The 26,180-nt window shown below is 41.6% G+C and overlaps 1 protein-coding gene and 1 pseudogene across 1 annotated transcript; one reads left to right on the top strand and one right to left on the bottom strand.

Annotated features, from left to right (window-relative positions):
- Nucleotides 1-7,628: 7,628 nt before the first annotated feature.
- LOC147980344 (uncharacterized) lies at nt 7,629-16,701 on the top strand (annotated as a pseudogene).
- Nucleotides 16,702-24,038: 7,337 nt separating this feature from the next.
- LOC147980343 (protein FAR-RED IMPAIRED RESPONSE 1-like) lies at nt 24,039-25,746 on the bottom strand. Its single transcript, XM_087515566.1, has 2 exons — nt 25,542-25,746; nt 24,039-25,234 (listed from the first exon to the last, which is right to left on the bottom strand). Exons 1-2 carry the CDS (start codon nt 25,744-25,746, stop codon nt 24,039-24,041), a joined length of 1,401 nt encoding a protein of 466 aa, XP_087371692.1.
- Between the last annotated feature and the right edge of the window lie 434 nt (nt 25,747-26,180).

The following is a 26,180-nucleotide window of genomic DNA, read 5'->3' as shown; positions in this document are numbered from 1 at the left end:
TACGTTTGATCCAGATTACTACAGACTGTTCTGTTTTTGACAGATTCTGTTTTCTATGTGTTGTTTTCTTATTTTGATGAATCTATGAGTAGTATCGGAGGGTATGAACCATAGATGAGTCGGAATACAGTAGATATTACACCAATATGAATTTAGAATGAGTTCACAACAGTACCTAAGTGGTGATTTATTTTCTTATACTAATGGAGCTTACGAGTTTTCAGTTAAGTTTTGTGTTGTGAAGTTTTCAAGTTTTGGGTAAAGATTCGATGGACTATGGAATAAGGAGTGGCAAGATCCTAAGCTTGGGGATTCCCAAGGCACCCCAAGGTAATATTCAAGGACAACCAAAAGCCTAAGCTTGGGGATGCCCCAGTAGGCATCCCCTCTTTCGTCTTCGTTTATCGGTAACTTTACTTGGAGCTATATTTTTATTTACCACATGATATGTGTTTTGCTTGGAGCGTCATTTTATTTTATTTAGTTTTGCTTGCTGCTTGAATAAAATACCAATATCTGAAATTCCTAAATGTTAGAGAGTCTTCATATAGTTGCATAATTATTCGACTACTCATTGATCGTCACTTATATCTTTCGGAGTAGTTTGTTGTTGCTCTAGTGCTTCACTTATATCTTTTTAGAGCATGGTGGTGGTTTTATTTTATAGAAATTAATGAACTCTCATGCTTCACTTATATCATTTTGAGAGTCTTTAGAATAGCATGGTAGTTTGCTTTGGTTATGAAACTAGTCCTAATATGATGGGCATCCAAGAGGGATATAATAAAAACTTTCATATAAAGTGCATTGAATACTATGAGAATTTTGATACTTGATGATTGTTTTGAGATATGGAGATGGTAATATTAGAGTCATGCTAGTGAGTAGTTGTGAATTTGAGAGATACTTGTGTTAAAGTTTGTGATTCCTGTAGCATGCACGTATGGTGAACCGTTATGTGATGAAGTCGGAGCATGATTTATTTATTGATTGCCTTCCTTATGAGTGGCGGTCGGGGATGAGCGATGGTCTTTTCCTACCAATATATCCCCCTAGGAGCATGCACGTAGTACTTTGTTTCGATAACTAATAGATTTTTGCAATAAGTATGTGAATTCTTTATGACTAATGTTGAGTCCATGGATTATACGCACTCTCACCCTTCCACCATTGCTAGCCTCTCTAATACCGCGCGCCTTTCGCCTGTATCATACACCCACCACATACCTTCCTCAAAACAGCCACCATACCTACCTATTATGGCATTTCCATAGCCATTCCGAGATATATTGCCATGCAACTTTCCACCGTTCCATTTATTATGACACGCTCCATCATTGTCATATTGCTTTGCATGATCATGTAGTTGACATCGTATTTGTGGAAAAGCCACCGTCCATAAATCTTTCATACATGTCACTCATGAGTTATTGCACATCCCGGTACACCGCCGGGGGCATTCATATAGAGTCATATCTTGTTCTAAGTATCAAGTTGTAATTCTTGAGTTGTAAGTAAATAAAAGTGTGATGACCATCATTATTAGAGCATTGTCCCAACGAGGAAAGGATGATGGAGACTATGATTCCCCCACAAGAAGGTTGTGTAGTAGACATCATATACTCTTAGACTTGCATGTGTAGGTTGTTTACTTGACTAGTGCTAAGTTGCTAAAATCTGCCAAGACTTAAAATTGGGAAAAGGCTAGATTTTTATTTGGTCAAGTAGTCTAATCACCCCGCCCCCCTCTAGACATACTTTCGATCCTACAACTTGTCGGCGACTCACTTGTTCCCATATCGAGCCCCTAGCAATTTGTGCCGAGGTGCGTGTGTGAAACAACCGAAGAAGCAAGATTCGGTTCTGTAGAAAAAGTGAATACTGAATGCAGATTATGTTCACTGGGACCTGATTGATACGTCAATCACCATCTTACAGATAATAACGCCACAACCCAGGCTATTTGACATGCCGGGGATCAAAGGCTGAGGAAAAAAGGCACTTTACAGGCTCGAAATAAAGAGTGCGGTCTACAAAGAATTATTTGAACCTCCTGTCGTACGTCTACGCCGCCTTGCCTCGGTGAAAGGACTCCTTAACAGGAATAGCCTTTGAGTGAGTGTACGAAGCCGAACTTCGAAAGGGTCCGAGAGATGACCAGCCTTTGAGCCACCTATGGTAAAAGATAAAAAATGGTTTAGAAAAGAAAAACAGGCTATGGGAGTGCTTGTAGGCCTGTCCGTATTGTGCCTCCGCCGATGACCAGGGTATTTTAAGTGCATAATTATGTATGCGCGGTATAGACTTTGTAGGCATATGAGGTGAACGACTAAGGCCGAACTGCTAATCCATCCCTGAGATTGATCGATCCTGTTTAATAAAGACCGGTGGCTTAATGGCCGATATGATATGTGGCTTGATGAGGCCGCTTTGTACTTTGGCTGTATTAGCCGTAGTGTGACCCTTTGTACGGAGGGAGAGTTCCGTATTTCCATTTATTGTTATGACGCCGCATGGACCGGGCATCTTAAGTTTTGCATGGGTGTAGTGTGGGACCGCATTAAAATGAGTGAAAGCAGTACGCCCAGAAGTGCATGGTAGCCAATGCGGAACGGAGCAGTATCGAAGGTCAAGCCTTCGCTTTGAAAGTTGTTCGGCGAACCGAGAACTACTTCCAACATGATGGAGCCCGTGCAGTGAGCTTCTACACTGGGTACTGCTCCCTTGAGGGTAGTTGTGGCGGGCTTGATTCTTGAAGGATCAATACCCATTTTGCAGACAGTGTCTTGGCAGAGTAGATTAAGGCTGCTACCGCCGTCCATAAGGACTTTCGTGAGATGTGCCCATTGATGATTGGGTCGAGGACCAGGGATGCGTGACGGATACTGATTGGGTGATCCTTGCGATCAAAAGTGATCGGGCAGGCCGCCCATTGGTTAAATTTTGGGGGGACCGGCTCTACGGCGTAGGCGTCCTGTGGTGTGCACTTGCACTCCCCTATAGGGGTGTGCGTCACGTATACCATGTTCACCGTGTTTACTTTGGGGGGAAATTGCCTCTGACCCCCGGTGTTTGGTGGGCGAGTCTCTTCGTCATCGCTGTCACTGGGCGGCCCCTTCCCCTTGTGTTCGGCATTAATCTTGCCGGCTTGTTTGAAGACCCAACAACTTCTACTGGTATGATTAGCGGGTTTATCGGGGGTGCCATGAATCTGGCAGGGCCGATCCAGTATCTTGTCTAAATTGGATGGTCCGTCTCTGTTTGCCTTGACTGGCTTTTTCCTTTGACTGGGTTTGGAGCCGCTGAATCCGGCATTGACCGCCGTGTCATGCGTTCCTTCATTATTATGTCGACGCTTGTGTTTATTGCGTCGTGACTTGCCATTGCCGTCTCGAACTTCGGAAGTGCTCGGGTCACTTGGGTTGTTGCTTCTACGAGCGAGCCAGTTGTCCTCTCCTGCACAGAAGCGGGTCATCAGAGTGGTAAGGGCTGCCATGGATTTTGGTTTTTCTTGTCCGAGGTGGAGGGTGAGCCATTCGTCTCGAACACTATGTTTAAAGGCCGCGAGGGCTTCAGCGTCTGGACAATCGACAATTTGGTTCTTTTTAATTAAGAACCTAGTCCAGAGCTTCCTGGCTGACTCCCCGGGCTGCTGGATAATGTGACTTAGGTCATCGGCATCCGGAGGCCAGACATATGTACCTTGGAAGTTATCACAGATGGCGTCTTCCAAGTCTTCCCAGCTGCCAATGGAATTCTCGGGCGGACTATTCAGCCAGTGTCGAGCTGGCCCCTTGAGTTTTAGCGGGAGGTATTTGATGGCATGAAGATCGTCACTGCGGGCCATATGAATATGGAGAATAAAGTCTTCAACCCATACCGCGGGATCTGTGGTTCCATCATATGATTCGATATTCACGGGTTTGAACCCTTCTGGGAATTCATGTGCCATTACTTCATCAGTGAAGCAGAGGGGCTGTGCGGCACCTCTATATCGGGCCAGGTCATGACATAGTTTGGATGGAGTCCGTCTGTGGCTTTCGGCGCGGACATGATTGTGCTTGCCATGTTCGGCTTGATAGCCGTCGTCGCGCATCGGGGCACGCCCCCGTGATCCGTAGATCGATCTAGTCTGACCTGCTCCGCTGACCAAGTCCTGTCGTAGGTCGTATGTATGTCCCCGCGCTATTTTCTTTTTGCCTTTATGGTGAGGTAGTGCTAGCTAGTGCTCGGCTTGAGTTGCCGCTTTGTCTCGGCCACGTTGTGGTCAATCAGCCGCATTACGTGCTGACGATACAGGCTCCAGCGCCTCATCGTCCAATTGAGGTAGCAATTTGCGCTTCGGATAACTTTTGGATGGGTGCTCGAGGCCGTATTCCTCGGCTACCAGGACATGAGTCCATCTACCGTTGAATAGATCTTTGTCAGCTTTAAGCTACTGATGCTTCTTTTTTAGGCTCCTTGCAGTGGCTATTAGCCAGTGCTTGAAGCGCTCCTACTCGAGAGGTTCCTCAGGCATGATAAAATCCTCGTTGCCGAGGCTCTCCTCATCCTCGGAGAACAGAAGATAATTACCGTCCTCCGAGTCTTCGTTTATGGCATGTTCATCGGGGCTAACTTGCTCGTCTTCCCGTTCGTCCTGTTCTGAAGTTGGCTTAACGGGGTCTTCATTGTCTTCGACATCGTTCGGAGTATTGTTTTCTCCTGTGCCGGTATTACTGTCTTTTCCATGGCGTGACTTGGAGGGGCACCATTGACGTCGGTGCTTTGATTGTATCTCAGGAGGTTTATCCTCGACTGGGTCTTCCTTGTCGTCGCCGCTATTCTCTTTGGGTGTATCCACCATGTATACATTATATGAGGGGGTGGTGTCCAACGCCCGGTAAATGGCGGGTTTTGGGCCTGCTCCTCTTCAGCATCGTCGTCCATACCGTCGATGTCTTTGGAGTCGTAATCAGGCATGTCGGTTAGGTCTTCGACAGTGGCTATTAAGTGGGAGGTGGGTGGGAAGCGAAATTCCCTGTCATCAGCCCCCAATTCAAACCGGGTATAATTCGGCTGTGAGTCCCCTACTAAGGAGAGGGTTTTTAATGAGCTTAGCACATCGCCTAAAGGTGAGTGCCGGAATATGTCCGTGGCGCTGAATTCGACGATCGGCACCTGATCAGGCTCAGCGGACGTGGGTGCGCGTAATTCGGTGCCATTGGCCGGAGACGAGTCCGAGGTTCCGGTGACACGGATCCCGCACGAAATTGGGTCTGTGTGCGGCTCTAACACTGCTGATTCTACAGCCTCCGTGGTGGGGTTGAGCTTCCTGTATTCAGATGGCGCAGTCTGCTCCGGATCTAGGGCCGGAGCACTTACAGGAACTATCTCCTGAGCATGGTTCGATGACATATTTTGGTCATGCTCATCGCGGTGGCAGGGAGCGGCTGCCATGGGCTCGAATCCGTCGAAGATCAAGTCTCCGCGGATATCAGCAACGTAGTTCAAGCTTCCAAACCTGACATGATGGCCAGGGGTGTAGCTATCGATCTGCTCTAGATGGCCAAGCAAGTTGGCCCACAGTGCGAAGCCGCCGAACACGAAGATCTGGCCGGGGAGAAAGATCTCCCTCAGGGCCGCATCGTTGTAGATGATGGATGGAGCCATCGAACCTTCTGACGGCGACATAGTGGAACTCTCAATGAAAGCACCAATGTCGGTGCCAAAACCGGCGGATCTCGGGTAGGGGGTCCCGAACTGTGCGTCTGAGGTTGATGGTAACAGGAGACAAGGGACACGAAGTTTTACCCAGGTTCGGGCCCTCTTGATGGAGGTAATATCCTACGTCCTGCTTGATTAATATTGATGAGTATGGGGGTTACAAGAGTTGATCTACCACGAGATCGTAATGGCTAAAACCCTAAAAGTCTAGCCTATCTGATTATGATTGTCTCTACGGACTAAACCCTCCTGTTTATATAGACACCGCGGATGCCTAGGGTTACAGAAAGTCGGTTACAGAGAAAGGAATCTTCATATCCGAACGCCAAGCTTGCCATCTACGCCAAGGAGAGCCCCATCCGGACATGGGTGAGAGAATCTTTAGTCTTGTATCTTCATAGCCCAACAGTCCGACCCATGCCCAACAAGCCGGACGCTCGAGGACCCCTTAGTCCAGGACTCCCTCACTTGCCACTCCTTATTCCTTCATCCATCGTGATCTCACCCAAAACTTGAAAACTTCAATCACACAAAACTCAACAAAACCTCGCGAGATCCGTTAGTATAGTAAAGCAAATCACTAATTTAAGTACTATTGCAAACCCATTCATATTTTATTTTTGCATTATATCTACTGTATTCTAATTTCTCCATGGCTTATACCCCCTCATACAATCCATAGTTTCATCAAAACAAGCAAAACAATGCATTAAAAACAGAATCTGTCAAAAATAGAACAGTCTGTAGAAATCTGAACATTGACCAAACTTATGTGACCCTAAAAATTCTGAAAAATTAGGACAACATGGGCAACTTGTATATCAATCAGGTGTAAAAATTCAGAATTTGTCATCGCTCGAGTGATGTGTAACAATTCTGCTACTGGACGTAAAAGTTTTTATTTTTGCACAGAATCAAAGCAACTATCAACCAAATCATCCCAAAAGCTTTGCTTCGCACAAACACTAGTTTAAACACTAAAACATAATCATAATAGTAGTATATAAAACATCCAAGATTGATAATATAATAGCATGAAACAATTAAAAAATATAGATACGTTGAAAACGTATCACACTCCTCCGCTCCTTGGCCGCCACCCCCTCCCTTGGAGGAGGGCCAAGGGCTGGCCACGTCCCTCCCCCTGTATAAATAGAGAGGATGCGCAAGGGGCAGCCCATCCCTTAACCACGGTGGCTGCCCTCTCCCTCCACTTTTCATCCGTGTAGCGATTGGCGAAGCCCTGCTGGAGTTCTGCTGCCACCACCACCACCACGTCTTCTTGTTGGATCAGATCTCATCTACCTATTCTCCCTCGCTTGCTGGATCAAGGAGGAGGAGATGCCACCGAGCCGAACGTGTGCTAAACTCGGAAGTGTCGTCCGTTCAGCACTAGATCAGTTTGGAACTTGATTGGATTGCGAAGAGTATGACTACATCAACCACATTATATACGCTTCCGTTTTCGGTGTACAAGGGTACGTAGACACACTCTCCTCTCATTGCTATGCATCTCCTGGATTAGATCCTGGGTGTTTCATAGGAATTGTTTTAATTTTTGTCCAACGTTCCCCATCAACTATTACATTGTGGCCTCCACTTTGATTGTGTAGGCATTCCAAAATTTGGAAGCCTTCAAGGCCCAACATGGGGAAATTCCATTCACCCTCACCCATACCCATTGTTGGACGATCATCAAAGATATTGCCCCAAGTTTAAAGAGCAATATGTCATCCAAAAGAAGAATGGAGGGCCACAACCATCGTTGAGCATGAAGGAGTGAAGCAGCCAAGGGAAATACCAACTTGAAGGTGGACGAGAAGCGTGATGTGGCATCATTTGCCTTGCAAGAAACTTTGCAAGGCATGATGACCCAAAAGTAAGCACAGGACGAGAGGAAGCACCAAGAAAAAGAGGAGCGAATGAAGGCCTACATCGAGCTTCAAATGAAGAAGCTCGATATGGAGGAGGTCATCAAAAGGAGGAGGCTCAAGATTGAGGAGGCCATCCAAACGAAGAAGCTCGAGATTGAAGCAACCAATGCGAACACCAAAGCAAAAGAGGTGGCACTAGCTTTCATTGTGGAGGAGGTGGAGATCATGATGGTGGACTTGAGCAAGATGTCCCTGAAGAGAAGGGTTTGGTTCGACAAGAAGCAAAAGGCTCGAGCTAGATGATTGAGCTAAAACCAAAAGCGGCATCATTGTGTATGTCGGCTTGTGTGTCAGCATGAACAAGGGGCCACGAGACCTGAACTATGGTCTTTTTTGTGCGCTGGCAAGTGTGTCGGCCGCTGGCTAGTAACCCTGGGTGATTTTTTTGTAGGCTAGCATGTGTGTCGGCCGCTGGCGCTCTGGCCGGCATGAACTATGGACGTTGGCATGGCTATGGGCGCGAGATATTTCAGTTTTTGTTTCAATTTTAATGACAGCTGGACAAAATGTGTTCGCTGATTGGTTGTAACAGCCAAGTGTGGTCTGGGGTGGCTGGACAACACCCCTTTGCCTGACCCAAACAGACAGAATCCAGACAAAACGGGCGTCTGTTTGGGGTTGCGCATTAGAGTTGGTGTTACATCATCAAACAAGTCGATCTGAGGCAAGGGTTAGCCGGCCGGCACGTGCGTCGCCTGCTCCGTATGATCACGCCTAATATTTTCCTGCAGTTCTCCAACTGCCCCGCCAGACGGACGGCATGGGAGTACGAAGAGTTCTTTGACACTTAAAAAATGAGTACCACAGTCAAATCACATACTTGGCAGAAACCTAGCCAGAATGTCCTTAAGCTCAATACTGGTGGTAGCTATAACAAGGAGTCAAACGTTGGTAGCTAGGGATCGGTTATACGCGATGCCGAGGGTGATGTTGTTGGTTCAAGTGTTGGCCGACTGAATCATGCTCATGACATTCTCCATACTGATGTTGAAGCTTGTTCGAAAGCTTTGGAAGCTGCCTAGGAGTGCGGTATCAGCAGAGTTGTGGTAGAACACTTCTACTTCGATAAATCCCTCTAAACACATCAATGGACGAGATCTCTCCATACCCCTTCATATAAAGGGTATGATGGTCCGTTTTAAAAGTAGTATGCACCGAGTGTGGCATGTACGCATCGCCTAGGCCGACCCATTAGGTGCACTGCACAAAACGACCTCATTAGTGCCAAATAAAATATCAAAAATAGGTGTGCCTGGGAACCAAACCACGAACCTCATGCTTGTTAAAAGGAGCTCAAAGCCAGTGGAGCCAAAGAGTCCAAGTGACTAATGAGTTGCGCAACTTTATAAAAACTAGTGGCGGATCTGATTTTTAAAAATAATTTATGAATTGCTTCTGAAATTACAATAACATTTTAAATTTTGTGAAACGTGAACATGTTTTGGGAATCAAAAAACATTTTCAGAAAAAAAAAGAACAAAATTGAAAACGCGGACATTTTTGACATTATGAACATTTTTTTAAAACAAAAATGCTTTATAAATTCTATGAACATTTTTTAAATTTGCCAAAAATATTTGGAAATGGCAATTTTTTTGAAATTCCTGAATATTTTTGGATTTGTGAACAAAGTTTTCAAATGTGAACATATTTTACATTTTGGAATTCTAAACTTTTATAAATTTTTGAATATTTTTTCAAAATAAGCCAACAATTTTAAAAAATTCAATTTTTTAATTTTCGAGAAGTTTTGAAAAACAAGCTAACATTTTTAACAATTGTAAATTTTTTAGGAATTTCTAAGCATATATTAAACAACATTTTTTTGAAATATTGAACTTATTTGAAAAGGCGCAATTTTCTTTAAAAGTTTATGAACAATTGTTGTAAAAAATAATTGAAAAAGGAAATAAAAAATAAAACAGAGAAAATGAAACAAAAAGAAAAAAGAAAGAAGGTGAGAAAAGTGAAAAAAAACATGAAAAAAGAGAAATGAGAAATGAAAAGAAATAAAAAAGGAACGCTAAGTACGGCCCAACAGGCACTCAATGGGAGTGATACCGTCGCCTAGTTGGGCCAACGCCTAAGTGTTTTTTTCGTTCTTCGTCTCATATTTTGATAAAATTCAGTTTTCTACTTATTGAACTTTATTATTCAGAAAACTAAAAAATGTTCTTGTTTCCATATATTACATACAATTTTTTAAAATGTTGTGGAACTTCAAAAAAGGTTTTCGTTTTAACAAAAATTCTTCACAAATTTAAGAAATCTTTAATGTTTTTTAAATTTGATAAATTTTTAAAAAGGTACGTGGTTTGCAATTTGTGTTCAAATTTTCCATGAATTGTTGGGAATTTCTAAACAATTTTTGAAAAAAATGTTCAAGTTTGTAAAATTTTCATATACAAATTGAAATTTCAAAATTGTCCAGAAATTTCAAGAGATGGTTAGGATAAAAGAAAACATTCATGTTGATCGATAATGATGGAAATTTCAAATAACGGAAGAATTCAAATTATAAAAAACTACAAGCTCATGGATGCACCCGTCTAGCCTAGTCTTGCACACTCCTCTCAACTGGTGGTTTTTTTTGCTATGGATAAATGACCCAACTTTTTGCAGCAGCCTAACACGTATATATGAGGCATCCATGCCAGGTTTGAATGACTTCCGACCCTGTTTGCATGTTGTGACACGTCCAGCCATTTATCGACCCTTTTTCATCAAGATAATTCCAAAAAATACAAAACTTGTCGAGAAACCAAACAACTTGGCATGATGCTTTGAATTGGTCATAGAAGCGAGTGGGAAAAAATGGATCACTTAAATGATGCCGAAAAATAATGTGCTTTCAAACGAACCCTTCTGGCATCTACTCGAACACCCTCCGTTGAACGTGATCTATTTTGGATATTTTTAAATGACCCCAACTTCTGCAAGCAGGTGAGCATGCCCATGGTAGGCATCCATGCCATGCTTGAACGAATTTCGACACCATTTGCACGTTGCAACACACCCGTGTATTTATCGGCCATTTTTCATCGGGAAAACTCCATAAAATGCAAAACTTGTCGAATACCAAAACAACTTGGCAAGGTGCCTTGAATTGGTCATACAAAGCTATGGAAAAAAATTGGGATCATTTCATGGATGTCGAGAAACAACATGCTCTAAGGAGGAGCGTTCTAACCTACCCGAACACCCTCCGTTCAACATGATCTATTCTTGGACATCTTTCAAATGACCCTAACTTTGCAAGCAGGTGGCATGCCCATGGTAGGCATCCATATCAGATTTCAACGATATCTGGCACCGTATGCAACCTGCCATTTATCGGCCTTTTTTTACTAAGAAAACACCTGAAAATGCAAAATTTATTGAGAAACAAACAAACTTGGCATGGTGCCTTGAATTGGTCATACAAGGCAATACAAAAAATTGGGCACTTTGACGGATGTAAAAAAAACATTCTCACCCTTCGTTGAACATGGGCCATTTTTGGACATGCATGAATTGACCAAAACTTTTCGCACAAGGTGGGCATGCCCATAGTAGGCATCCATGTCTGGTTTGAATGAATTCTAATACCATATGCACGCGTCATGCCTGGCCATTTATCGATATTTATTCACCAAGAAAACTCCAGAAAAAGTACAACTTGTCAAAAACTCAAATAAGTGGACATTGCGCCTTGAATTAGTCATACAAGGCCATGAAATAAATTAGGGGTCATTTTACAAATGTCGAAAAAATTGAGGCCATTTAAAGGATGTCAAAAAAAAGTTCCGACAAAAAAATTCACAAATTTGAAACATGTGCGCTGGTTTAATAAAAGTTCATAAAAACTGGAAAATTTTCACAAAACTTGAAAAAGGTTCATAAAATATAAAAAAGTTCATGAGCTAAATGTTCATGCATTTGAAAAAAGTGCATGACTAAAAAATTCATGAATTTGGAAAAAAAAGTCCCAAATCTAAAAAAAGTTCGCAGATTTGGAAAAACAATTCATAAAAATTTGAAAATGGTCACGAAATTTGAAAAAGTTCAACAATATGAAAAATTTCAGGAAATTTGAAAAAATATAAAAAAATTTATAAAAGCACTTATTTAAAAAAAACCACAAGCTAAAATTTCACGCATTAAAAAAAGTTCACGGCTAATAAATTCACAAACTTGAAAAAAAACATTCCGGTGAAAAAAGTTTACGAAATTTTTAAAAAGTTCACAAAATTTCGAAAAAGTTGATGAATTTGGAAGAAAAGTTCACCCATTCAAAAAGAGGTCATCGTTAAAAAATTCATGAATTTAAAATAAGTTCATGGATTTGAGATAATTCACGAATTTGAAAATTTTCATGAAAATTAGAAAAATTTCACAAAGAAGTTTGCAAATTATGAAAATAAAATAAAAAGTAAAAAAGAAATAAAAAGAAAAAGAAAATGACAAAAAATTGCGAATTAGTAAAAGAAAAAATAAGGAAAGGGAAAACCAAAAAAACCTGAAGAAAAGCCGCCAAACAAAAAACAAAATAAAAACATACTGATATTGTGCTACTTGTTTATCGTTATATTTTCAATACAAAAGCGAAAAACAAGGGAAGTGGGCATAGCTAGTAAGTTGGACTAGTTGGTTAGGCCCGCTTGAAGGAAACTACACGGAGGGAGTTTGAGTCCCACAGCTCGCATGAGTTTCTTAAAAAATTAAAAGAGCGAAAAAAGTAAGTGCGCTGAGCCCATGAAGAGGGAGAGAGGGTGTTCAGCGGGTGGAAATGGGCCGCGGGCTCAATCGGGCGGCCTGTGCATGCTGGCCTTTATTGCACGCTACTCCTGGAACATACAGTGTGTACAATTCGTCTGGCGACCCACCATACATACTACTAGTAAATATACCTGTGCATTGCATTCGAAGAAAAAAAAACTTAACACGACATCCAGCATATCAGAAGCTAGCGGGTTAAGTAAAGTTGGATTCTTAAGGAGGGAAGCGCGAGACGTATATGATTAACCTATACAAGTGTATAAAATTAGTCTGGCGACCCACCATACATACTACTAGTAAATATGCCTCTGCTTTGCACTAGATGGAAAAAACTTAACACGTCATCCATCATCTATACCAATATAAAAAAGATTCAAAGGGATAGATCCAACTGATCTCGGCCATCAAACTAAATTAATCTAACGACCTAGACTGCTTCAATGACGAGTGTTCAACGTGTTTAACGTGCAATTAATATCATACCAAATATTACACTAATCACAGAATTAACACATAAATAATAGCATATCTAATATCCTAGTGCAATTAATATACTGCCTAAATATTAACGTGCATTGCACGTGCGCCTTTACTAGTGTGAGAAGCTAACGGGTTGAGAGTAAAGTGGGATTCTTAGAGAGGGAAGTGAGACGTATATAATTAATCTAAGGTGGCGAAATATGTAATCGATGGACCCTGTGTCATGTGAAGATGTCGTATGAAGGGCAACCATACTTCATATAAAAACAATAAATCCACGTCGGCTCGATGATAAAGTATAAGGAGCCGAGGAGGAAAATAGATGGGGCCATGGTGTCGCCGGCCTGCTCAATACAAGCCACCGCTCTACTGCACATGTGCAGATCCAGTGCCAATCAATGTCATTCACGCGGCCATACATTGTCACTTCGATGCGCATTGGTCCAAAGAAAGAGATGGAGAAAGAGAGGAAAGGTACGACTCCCCCTCAAAACGTATAAAAGAGAGGAAAGGTACGACTCCACATCCATCCATACACCCTCATCATAATTTTCTATGGGCTTGCATCGGCTACAATAAGTGAATGATAGGTGTTGTACATGTTGAGCTATGTCACTGTGTCTATTGCACCTTGCATCGCCGCTGCCAAGCTCACTGCTAGCGCCGGTCATCGCCATGCAACCACACGTGCCGCCGTGCTAGCACATCAGACTCCCAAGCACACGCGTTGTCTTTGATCGAGCCCCCATTGCCCCACCTCGGCTGCGTAATGTCCGCAAATCGCCGACACCCTACTACGCACTACGAGCACCAATGTCGTTGTCCAGCCATGCCGAGCCATGTGCTGTTGTGTGCCACTCCCTTCGCGTTCGTTCGCATGTCCATCCCGATGCTGGCTGCTGCCACTCGCTGCAGTTGCCGGCGATCGCCTATGCGCTCCATCTTCGGTGAGCGCACGTGTGCGATTATTGTTTGATGAAGTGATTTACAAAATAAATTGTTTAGTTTTTAATTTTACCATCATGCCCTTGTAATCGAAGAGGCAAGTTTTAATCCTAACCATTTTAATTTTAAAAAAAGATGTGTACCGAAGGGGAAGTGTTTGTGGTTTTAGAACTTTATATAGCTCATATCCTCGTCCTAGGAGCTATACACGTTAGGTGCAAAGCTAGCGTAAAAAACTGCTTTATTGGTTTCTTCTCTCTCTTCAATCTTTGTTTTTTTCCACGGAAGGGCGTCGCCATGGAACGACTGGCAGCACCCCCTGCTGCCTTGGAGCTCGCCTCGCCTCCGGGCACCTCTCTGTCGGTCTCGTGCTCATCCATCTTTATCCATCTTCCCCACGCTGGTTATGGTGGCTCTCTCTTTCTGTTTTCTTTCTTGCATGTTCTTGGTGTCGCTCTCCTCCCGAGCTGCGCATATATCTCATCTTGGTTGGTTGGTGTCTTTGGCTTATTTGATTCCCGCCACCAGCGAATGTATATGAATTAATGTATATGAATTGGTAGAATTTGATTTATAGGAGTATGGTGAGACTAATAATTACATGCATAAAGAACAAATTTTTGACCAGCCCATAACAGAAATTGAAATCTATGCCATGTGCCAAGTTGATGATGGACGAAACCGGACGCCCGATGTATGAAAAATTGGACGGATGAGAAGGACGAAATTACGGTGGTAGAAAAAGCATTTTACTTTATTGAAAAATGTATTTGGCACACCTGTGACAGATTACAAAAACCTCACACCACCTGGATGCCGTCAATTTTGAATCCAACGCGCGTTACTCGTTCCAGCGAGCCGTTTCTTTTTTTCTCTCGCTGCTGTGTGGGCCACCGCTGCACATCCGCTCGCTCGAACCGTCTCCCCCCGATGCGGACTTAACTCCTCCCTCCCTCCCCCACTCCCTTGATTCATTTGGTAACCGCGCGCTGCTCCGCTCTATGTTTCTCGGCCGCTCCGCCCCCGCTCTCTCTCCGTCGACGGCGAGCGGTGGCGCCTTCTCCGGCCGATTCTCGGCGGCAGTTTTCTGTTCCACCGGTGAGTATCGCTCAATCCCCCTCGCATCTGCCCCACTAGTTCGTGCTCTGTTTCTCGACGCCGTTAGTGGTGGGATGTTCGTCAGATTGGTCGCAGGTTAGAACATACGAGGAATGCGCCCAATACGTTCAATTCGTGGTGCATTTACTATTTGTTAGCCTCTGTTTCGCATGCACATCGTTTTAGTGCTTAATTTGCCATTTTCAATTTCATGGGTAGTTGCCGTAAGTTTTTGAACTGAACCCCCCTGCTACACGGCTCGATTCTGATTTCTAGGGTTTTCTCTAGATGCATAACCATTATGTCTCCATTCATGATTCGACGACGTTATCCTATGATGATTTCTGCCGTTATTTTGGTCGCCGGTAGGGTTTGGTGCGGGGATTTTACAACGACTCTCCTCACTCTGTATCTATGTTGGGCTCAGTTTTATCATGCTCTTATGGTTGCAGTGAAGGAATTGAATTACCACATGTATAATTAGGTTGCTGGTGATACTCCCATACTGTTTGTGTGTTTTATATGCAGTTCATCTCGTTTTGTGTTTAGGTTGTCATGATGGATTGTTTGTTCTAGCACTATCAGTGGTGTCTCTTTTCATGATGCATTTTTGTGTTTCTAACTGATGGATGTGCCATCATTTTAACTTACCTGAACTTTAATTGTGAATATTACCATTAGTGGTGTGAATAATTTATCAGGAATCCCCTGTAAATTTTATCATGTCACTGATTTTTTTAATACTTAGTGATGTGATGTCCAATATATGTGTTTGTGTGTAAGTTGTTGCCATCCCTATTTTGCATAAGTTATCTTGCCTGATACATACATTTTATCGGTGTATCATAAGCAAAAAAAATCAGGTATTCAATATCTAGTAGAAGCAGACATGTCCTTTTTTTTATTTTCGTCCTTCTCTGTTGTGGATGAGTTATCTTGTTGTATGTTCACAAGTTACCAATGTATCATAAGAACAGGTGTGTGACTATTAATTCAACAGCAATGCATCCTTTATGCTCACCTTTTCTCTTTGTTATTCTTGTGTGTCAGGTCAAGATGCCAAGGAAGCGCAAATTAGATGATGACTTTGAGGAGGTGAACCCCTTAAAGAAGCATAAGCCTCCCGCAGATCGGAACAGGGCTTCTCCTAGTGCTCTTGTGACTGCCTGTAAGGATATGTCAGATGAGAGAATGGCCGCGATCGATGACATGGATTTCACTAGTCTGCAGAATATCAAGTGTGATAATATGTTCAATCGGCTTTCTCAATGGCTTGCTGGTCTATACGACCCTGATTCCTGTGAGGTTGTTGTACCCGGTCACGGAAGGTTACCGGTCAGTGAAGAGTCTGTGCATCGTATAATGGGTGTGCCCAGAGGTGATATTGCGGTGGATTTCAAGGTTCCTACAGATGCACAGCTTGAGCTTGCGGGAGATCTTTTTGGTGATCTTGGACATGCTCCTAAAACTATGGATGTATTAAACCTTATCTTGAGCACTGACCGTCATGACGACAATTTCAAGCGCTTGTGGCTTGTGCTTGCTGCCAGCACCGTGATGGCGCCGACGACTTCGAACAAGATCAACACCAGATGGTATCCTGTGTTGGTAAGAACATTTGGCTATCTTTCTAGTTCATGCTTTTTATCGCTTTTCTTTTGCTGTTTTTCTACCTGGTAATTTTTTGCTTCTTAGTCTGATGATTATGCACATATGCACTTTGATAACTTTCCCTGATTTTTGGAGCGTGGTAACTTCTGTCCCTTTGATTTTTCTGTGATCTGAAGTATGGTATTTATGTAGTAATGCACCTGATAACTTTATATGAAGGTGTAGTAATTATATAGTAATGCACCGGATAACTTTTTATGAAGGTGTAGTAATTACATAGTGATCCACGTGATAACTTTTTTCTGATGGTGTGGTAATTACGTAGTAATGCGCCTGATAACTTTTTCTGAAAGTATGGTAATTATTTAGTAATGCACCTGATAATTTATTTATACCTTGCAATATGGTAATTTTGACTTACTTCTCAATAATGTGGTAATTGTGTGCTTATGTACTTGGTGATTCAATGCTTTAACAGTGTTATAAGTATCTACTTATGTCCCCTGCTAACTTGTGTGCATACATTCCTCTATGTTTCATGTGCTTTCTTTTTTTTCGCAGCAAAATATTGGCAATGTAAAAACCCCAACTGGTGCAAATTTATTGTGGATCAGCTTCACAAAGCCCTTTCAAAAGGAAAGCCTATGACGGGTTGCCTCCTATTCTACAATGTTAGTCCCCCTATTCTTTTTTGTTCCCATGATATTTGGATTGTACGTCTTATTCCGCCAAACAGCTAGATTGTAACGACCTTTTCTGTTTTTCCAGCTTCTGTATATAGATGCTATTGACTTAACTGGCCTTGGTATCATCTTGCCTAATGGTCCTTTCGCAATTAACGTGTGGACGAATGAGTTGGCATCGAAAGTTCTCCGGATGGATGTCCAGAGGGACAAGCTTTCTTATGGGAAATTACCGGTAATTTCCCATTCGTCATTTTTCTTACCTTCTATGTATTGCCATCTTTTTTTATCAATAACTTAATTTGTTTTTTATCATATTTTTTTCAGCTTAAGCCCCAATATGGTCAAGACTATTGCTTGTTTGGTGGTTTACAAGGTCTAGATAAATTCATGCGTGTTCATGCACCGCAAAACTGTTCTGAACGGGTATTTTTAATCTTTTTAGTGCGTTTGGGTATTTTTGTTTTCCTTTTCCTGGTAATATTGCTATAAAGACCTGATAACTTGTATTGTTTTTAGGATGGTAACTTTTTTTATTTTTTAGATTCTCACTTTGGAATAACTTCATTTGAACTTATCTTTGTGTGGTATTTTTAGTTGTTTTTGCATGGTACTTAATGTCTCTCACAACCTGATTATTTGTTTTTTCATTCGTGATTTTCTATCAGAAACTTGCTAAAGCTTCTGCTATTGTGGGTCACTTTTCATCTGGCATGGTTGGCCTCCTAGGTGGTCTTGTTAATGAGTTCATGTCCTTGGATGATGAAGACAGCTCATGGATGTTCCGTGTGTTAGAGAGCCAACTAAAGGGTTTATCTTCTGCTGCCGGGAAGACTGCAAGCACCCGTCCTGCATCCCGCTCGTGTGAAGTAAAAGATACCGGCAAGCAAGCTGTCGAAGGTTCAGATTTTGATCATGAGGATAGTGATGGTGGCGGTGATGGTCACTCTGACAAAGATCTAGATTTTCACGTTCATTACCATGGTTCTTCAGGTGGACCGAACGCCCATGAGGCTTTAGGTAGTGGGGGTAGTGCTGGACCGAATGCCCATGATGCTTCAGGTAGTGGCGCATCGAATGCAGATTTGGGTGCAACCATGTTTGCAACTGCCAATGTGTCGATAAGGTCAGCCGAAATTGATACAACTGCTACTGCAGGAACCGATCAGCCTCTCGAGTCTCAGATTATGCTTACTGCACGTTCCGGGAATGTATCTACTGATGGATTGCATAACCAGCCAGATATGACGGATACTCAAAACGAGGCTGTTGTTGATGCTTCTGTGAAGAGGTGCGGTTCTTCTCTTGTCCGTAACTTGGAAAAGCAATATTCTAGGCGTCGCAAGAAATTACGCCTACCTTCTCCGCCCATGGCCACTGGTACAACTGTTTCTGACCAGCCGTCGTTGGATGATACACATCATTCTATCAAGGCAATAGTCGTCAATGAGCTTGGCATTATAGGCCCTGATAAGGGCACTAACTCAGTAATTGCCAATCCCACGCGGAAGAAGCAACATCCTCGCAAGTGAGTTTCTTATCATCTGCTAGTTGATTTCTTTTTATTTTCATCTGTTATATTGCATTTCTTAGCTGGTAACTTCTGTCAATATAAGCTGGTAACTAATATTATATTTTAGCTGTTGTGTGCAAATATAATCTGATAACTAATGTTAATATAAGCTGGTAACTAATGTTTTTATAAGCCGGTGATGTCCATGTTTATTTTTCTTTGTGTACATACTTACTTGTTGTTACTCTTTTGTGTTATCACTTTTCCTAGCACCTAGCTTCTGATAATTAGAAGTAAATATGTCTGGATAGTTTCTATTCCTTATCAAGCTTGTGTTTTTTCTAGAAACGATAGTAATTATATCATGGTAAGGCTGATAACTTTCAGTAGCTATTTTCACGATAATAACTTCAGTTTTTTATTTGAACAATATGTAGTTTAACTTTGTTTGCATGATAATTTTAGTAGTTATATGCTGGTAAGCATGTGTTATTTGTCTATGGTAACATTTTTCTCACGTGCACTATATCCTTTTTCAAATAATAACTTGTCAGGGGTTCGAATGCTCCATCTATTAGTGTTGCTGACCTTCAGCAAACGCGGTCTAGCAGTGTGGGTGTCACGTCTGAGGAGATACCTAGTAATCCTACGCGTTCTTCGGCAGATGTTGACTTGTCTGACACGTCACGCAGGTGATTATGAATGTTATTTTTCCTTGCTATATGATATCTAAATGATTTTCTCTATTTGTTTATTTTTCATTTGTAAATTAGGTGAATATATACTGGTAATTTAACTCTTTTATGCGTGGCATCATAATCTGTACGGGAATGACTGGTAGTTTTTATAGTCAAAGCTCTTACAATATTTATTGTTTTTTAGCATGATAATTTTGTTGGTAACTTTGTTATCTTCATAGTTACCATATTCATTAATGATTCCCGACGATGTTGATTTCTTGCATTATGTGGATAACCAAGTTGGCCATAAGCTGTCAAATAATTTGAATACAAGCTGGTAACTAAAGTTATTTTTTAGCTGTTAACTTCTGTCAATATAAGCTGGTAACTAATGTTATTTTTAGCTGTTGTATGCAAATATAATCTGATAACTAATGTTAATATAAGCTGGTAACTAATGTTTTTATAAGCTGGTGATGTCCATGTTTATTTTTCTTTGTGTGCAGCAAGAAGACCAAGATTACTGTGAGGAAGGTTACGAAGTCTTCTAAAGTTGCAGTTGCAACTAGGTCTTCTCCTCGTTTTGCTCCCAAGGACGCGAAAGATGATTTTAAAGACTCCCCCATGGTCAGTTCTCCAATAGCTGTTGTGCAAGATAATGCCCCTGCGAGGAATTCACCAGATGCTGGTTTTGGAGCTGTGGATGAGCTCGCGGCAGCAGCCACTATTACTCAAGTGGTAGAAGAAATTGCCAATGTTGTTATTGGCACTGAAGCTGAAACTTCTACTGATCAACCTAAAGGAATTGCTCCTCCAATGAGCGATGTTGTAGCTGAAACTTCTGTTGATCAACCTCAAGGAATTGCTCCTTCAACGAGCGCTGCCGTAGCTGAAACTTCTGCCGATCAAGTTCAAGGAATTGCTCCTCCAATGACCGCTGTTGCAGCTGAAGATAACCAAGCTTCTGTCAAAATACCATGTGTTGTTCAAGCTCAAGTTGAATCTTCCCAATCCAATGTGGCAGAACCAGTTGAAACTGAAGATGCAGTGTTTGTTGAAGCTCAACCTGGGGATGACCAAGTCGCCACCCAAGAATTCAGCATTAATGCAGATGTAGAAGATGTTGTTGCTGATAGGGCCTACTGGGATTTCACCCCACCATCTTACTCTCTTGGCCTAGATTTTGGCCCCACACCGCCCGGACCAGATATTATTACGACGACCGCAGTCCCAGCTGCAGTACCAACACCGCCCCCAGCGGTTGTTTCGACAACTCAAGCACCAGCAGTGGCCCCAACGGTTAACAATGCTCCCCAAGACCGAGCAGCAGCACCCCCAATTGATCATATGGCGGCAGCACCACGAGATTTAAAGAATGCAGAAGATAATCCTATTGACTCCAATCCGTTTTCAGGCTCTGAGCCTGCTGACCTTGGTAAGTGAAGGCATATACGTGTCTTCGCTTTATCACAAAAGAGTGATGGGATGGATGTCTGCTTTTCGAAGACCTTTTTTTATGCTTTTAGTTTGATCCTTGTGTGTATATTTATGCTCTTTTTATCCTATGTATGGACAACCTCCCCCCCTCTCACATGTAATGACTTATGCTTTTGCGTGTGTGCTATGTAATGAACTATGTGTTTTCGTTTCACATTTGCGCTCCTTTATTTTTTATGTTGTCTGGTGTGTGGATGTATTATACGTGATTATTATTGTTCATTTTTCCTGGTAACTTTTACTAACATCCGATTGATAATTATTTGCTAACTAGTTAATTAAATGGTAACATTTGTGATCATACCCTGATAACTTCTGCTATCACCATGCTGATAACTTCAACCCTTTGCGTGGTAACTTCTGCTATCACCATGCTAACATCTGACTGATAATTGTAGCGCTCTACTTTTAACTGATAAATACATCGCTCTACATGAAAGATTTTTGTACCTTGTTTTCCAGCTTACCATTTTATCGTATGGTAACTTTCACCATGATAACTTTTTGCGAATGTTGTGCTAGTATTTTTTGTTCTAACTAGATACCTACATGTTTTCATTTTTTTGCTAACTAGTTACTTAAATGGTAACATTTGTGATCATACCCTGATAACTTCTGCTATCACCATGCTGATAACTCCAACCCTTTTGTTTCCTTTATTGATGATGTAAATACACCCCTCCCCTTCCTTTCCCTGCATGCACAGACAAACCATTCTAATACATTTATGCTGCCCCTTTAACTATCCTGACCCCCCTCATTTTCTTCCCTTTTTCTCTCTACAGTAATTATATCATCATTCTATACTATCTATCACTTTTTTCTTTAGCTGTTTTTCCACATATTTGACATTCCTTTTGTCAGTTCACAAACTGACCTGATCGCAACTTTTTGAAGAGCGTCGATTTCGAGTTTATGATGCGGATGTTGAAGAGGATGATGTAATTATGTGGGTTGAAGAAGTCGAACGTGCCACTGTTAGAGCAAAAGCAAATTACGGTTTTGTAAAAGGTACTGATAGGAAGATTTTATTTAACAAACTTTTTCCTACTGCCAACCTTGATAACATCATTATCTTCATGTTGATAATTTACTGTTCTAAACTCTGATAACTTCTTTTCTTTTTTGTTTCCCCATAATATTTCTTTCCATCATTCCCAACTCTGATAACTCCCTTCACTTTTCTTCTAGACCACCCCACCAGCCCTGAATTCGCTACACCAGTTATTCAACCTCCCTATGGTAATCATTCAGCCAGTGTGACTCCTAAATCGTACATTCGGAAAGTTAGGGTAAGCCACCCATCGCAGTTCCTTCTGCCTCCATATTGTGGCCTCACAGCATCTGCACTCAAAGAGGTTATTTACGCAGAAGTTATCAAGCACACCACTGATTCAGTTGACTCCAAGATAAAATAGTAATGACATTTACTGTTATCCTTTTCTCTAGTATTTTAACCCCTCACCAGCAAAATATTTGCTTATATACTATTTTTTTTCTTTGTTTGCTTTTCAGTATTAGGGTTATTGACATCGATGGGCGGTGGGTCACATTGGAGGAGCTCGCTAATAGTGTGATAGAAGGTGGTCCAGTTTCGAATAATATTGCAGAGCTCCACATCCGAACTCTTTCTGATTCTGTACCCTCAGGGAAGATCATCTTTCCATGGTTGCTGTCAGTATATCTTCTCATACATGATATGACGAGCAAGTTCCTAATCAAACATTTCCGTCGTGATGCAAACTACATACTTAGTCACCAAAATCAGGTACAATTTTTTACGTAAACTACATACTTTTCTTCTTTTAAATTGTACAAGCTGTTTTTTAGTTGGTCTAACAGGCAATTTTACCAGGCTCTTATTTTGGTTTTGTCAGACATTGTACCATTAAAGAATTTCAGCTGGTACCTAGTTATGTTACTTTTCTGTGGTAACTTTCATGTATGCCTACTGGTAACATATGTTGTCAGTGTCCTGATAACTTTGCCTTTTTAATTGTAAATGCATTGATAAATTCTTGTGTTCATGTGTTCACATTTTTTCTTTCTGTGGTAACTTTCATGTATGCCTACTGGTAACATATGTTGTCAGTGTCCTGATAACTTTGCCTTTTTAACTGTAAATGGATTGATAACTTCATAACTTCTTGTGTTCATGTGTTCACATTTTTTTAACAGCTACTGTTTCCAACACTGCAAAATTTGGGACGTCTACCAAAGGACGGGCATTGGTATGTCTTGTGCCTTAATCTCAAGGCAAAACGATTTGAAGTTCTTGATTCTCTTCGTCCACAAGATAGCCCTTCGCTCATCACACATGCGACGAAGCTTATGAATGGCATTAAAAAAGCCTGGTTGATTGCGTACAAGGACTCGAGTAAGCAGATCCAAGACTATGATCTGGTGTACATCGATGTGTTCAAACAGGACAATGGGTTAGTTTTTTTGGCTAGTACCCCATCATTTTTTTCAACTAAATACCCGGTAACTTAGTAGTGTAGCATTTTAAAAGTTCGTTCACCTTTTTGCGTATCTTATTTTGCTTTTTAACACATTTTTATTTTTTTTCCTTACAGCACTGATTGCGGTTTCTTCGCGTTCAAGATCTTGGAGTTCTGGGATGGTAAAAATATCCCGACAATAACTAAGGAGCAGATCCTGGCGCTGAGGAAGATATTGACAAGCATGTGGCTGGACCATCCTCTTAACAAATGCACGCAATGGCGCTATCACTTGTTCAATAAGGAGTAATTGATGTGAGAAATTTGCACCAATATAAGTTTTATGTTTAAGAACGATGATAGTTTTATACATTTTTTCTGGGCTGATTACTATCTTTTTGATACATTTTTTGCTGATAATTATGATAGTCAATGCTGATAACATACTATAACAGGTGTTGATAACTTTCTTTTTCATTGCGTCATAACATTTTGCTCACAAACAAAGAACGATAACTAATCTCATTCTCATTTCTGAAAATCCCCATTACAGTCTGGACGATAACTTACATGTTTCAGTGCTGATAACTTTTCATTACATGGTGTCTCGACACCGTTTTACACAATAAATGGGTTAAATTGATAAGTAAAATCTCTAACTTGCATTTCAATGCCCATCTAACTTGGATTTCTCAGTGCAGGATGGGTGAGGTACATTTGCGTTTATCATGACCTGTCGACCCGCAAACTCTATACTTCCTCTCTTTTTTTGGCTTTGCAATGTCAAATGGGTGCTTGAATCTTTTCTCTCTCGGACGCCCTTTCGTAGTAGACTTTGGTGGGTCTAGTATCACTCTTGTGTTTGATGATTGGGATCCCTCGGCATGTGAGCCCTGGAACTGGAAAATATTGCCAGACACATGCGTGATAGGAATGCTTCCTTGATGCGCTACTGGGACACCTTCAACGGCACTAGTCCCTGGTGAAGAAAATATTTGTGCTTCTTTTCCCTCATCTTTTTCCTTTCTTGCTTTCTTTAGCTGCCTCTTTTTTAGTGCATCCATGTCGTCTCTGAAAGCATTAACATGTTTCCTTGCCAATGCCATCCCTTCATCAGTAGTGCAAGCGTCTTTTGCTTGTTCCTTGAAATCATTCAGAATAGATGTATATCTCATGATATTTTTTCCTTCCTCTGTCATACCCTTCTTAATTGTTGGCTGTTGGTAATCAGGCTGAACAAGATCCTCTTCTGGATCCCATGTCCACCTATCCAGGATATACCTCCTTGGTATCTCGTAGACTCCAATCTGTTCCATTACTCGTAGTATGTGTGCGCATAATAGCCCATCGCGATCAAACTTGCAACAAGTGCATGAGTATACCCCCTCATCCTTGTTCGCCTGCACATGGTAGTCCCTATCCCCATACTTTGGTAGTATGCCTCGGAGCGACCACATCTTGAAGGTTCCATCTTGCAAAGTGTCGCATCCGTAAGCAGTCTTTAGCTTCATCTCTACCTGGAACTTGGAGAACAGATTTTGTGTGTATATCCCTCGCATCTGTAACTCGATTGGGTTCAACGAATACATGTCTGCCTCTTTGTAAATTGTGTCCACTTGCTCTTTCGCCACAGCCACCATTACTTTCTCCTGGATTGCATTGTATTGAGTTGCGAATTCAATCAATGAGTTGTTGGGGTTCACGTACTTCTTGAGCACGGCATTGAATCCCTCGCTCCTTGAAGTTGTCTGCAAGAATGGAAAGAAATGCTTCATGTAGTACACTGGGGCCCAACATTTCCTATTTTCCCACAGCCATTGAAAATGTTCGTTTTCGATCTGGCCATATTCATCCATCATTGCCCACCATTTGTTTTCAAACTCTTCCTCTGTGATACACAAAACATGAGACAATTACAACATCATACACAATCATTGGTAATTAAAGTACAAGTATGCTGGTAACTTTTCTTAGTTGTTAGATGGTAACTTTATTGAACAGTTTTTCCAGATCTGGTAACTTTTCTAAACCACAAGTTGGTATCAACATATGTAACTGCCCCTGGTAATATAGCCAACAAGATCATGGTAACTTGTGTAGACCCACACATGGTAACTTGTGCATCACATATATTCATATGGCTTCTCAAGTTTGCTGCATGGTAATTAAAATGGGTCAACAGATTAGGTACGTACCAGTCAAGCTGTTTTCGACATAGTCTTTGAACGCTCTGTTTAGTGGTTTATCATCAGCCATAAGTTTTCCAAGTTTCTCTTGCGCCTTCTTCATTATATGCCAGCGGCAATTACTGTGTATTATGTTCAAGAAGACCTCGTCGATCGCACTCCTCATTGCAAAGTCCTGGTCTGTGATGATGTTTTTAGGGGCAACACCACCCATTGCATGGAGGAATGTGTTCACACAAAGTTTTCCTTTAGTTCGTTTCGAACAAAGCCACACCCAAACTGGATGGATTGACCATGGTTATTAATTCCAATGAATGGTGCACACGGCATCTTGTACATGTTTGTCATGTATGTCGTGTCAAACGACAAACATTCATTATACTTTGCATATGCCCTGCGTGATGCGCCATCTATCCAGAACAAGTTCTCAACCCTGTCCTCATCATCGAGTTTGATTCTTTAGTAGAAATATGAATCTTTGGCCCTCATCTCTTGGAAGTATGCAATTGTGCTCCCAACGTCCTTGTGGCGGTGCTCTAAGCGGAACTTAGCTTGTTGATAATGTCTTGTGTCGTGTAGGGTACGTCTTTAGCGCTCCCGTAGAACCATGACATCAGCCGCATCTGCCTCGCAGTCTCAATGTTGCAT

Source organism: Triticum urartu, chromosome 3A (genome assembly GCF_056163025.1).
Source record: "Triticum urartu cultivar PI428250 chromosome 3A, HENAU_Tu73, whole genome shotgun sequence".
NCBI classification, from domain to species: domain Eukaryota; kingdom Viridiplantae; phylum Streptophyta; class Magnoliopsida; order Poales; family Poaceae; genus Triticum; species Triticum urartu.
The sequence above is the reverse complement of the archived record's forward strand: the minus strand, read 5'-3'. Positions and strand labels throughout refer to the sequence as shown.

Coding starts and splice junctions, on each gene's coding strand:
- LOC147980343 (XM_087515566.1), bottom strand. CDS start 25,746: ATGGGTGGTGTTGCCCCTAAAAACATCATCACAGACCAGGACTTTGCA. Junction 25,235..25,541: donor TGTCGAAAACAGCTTGACTG/GTACGTACCTAA, acceptor TGTGTATCACAG/AGGAAGAGTTTGAAAACAAA.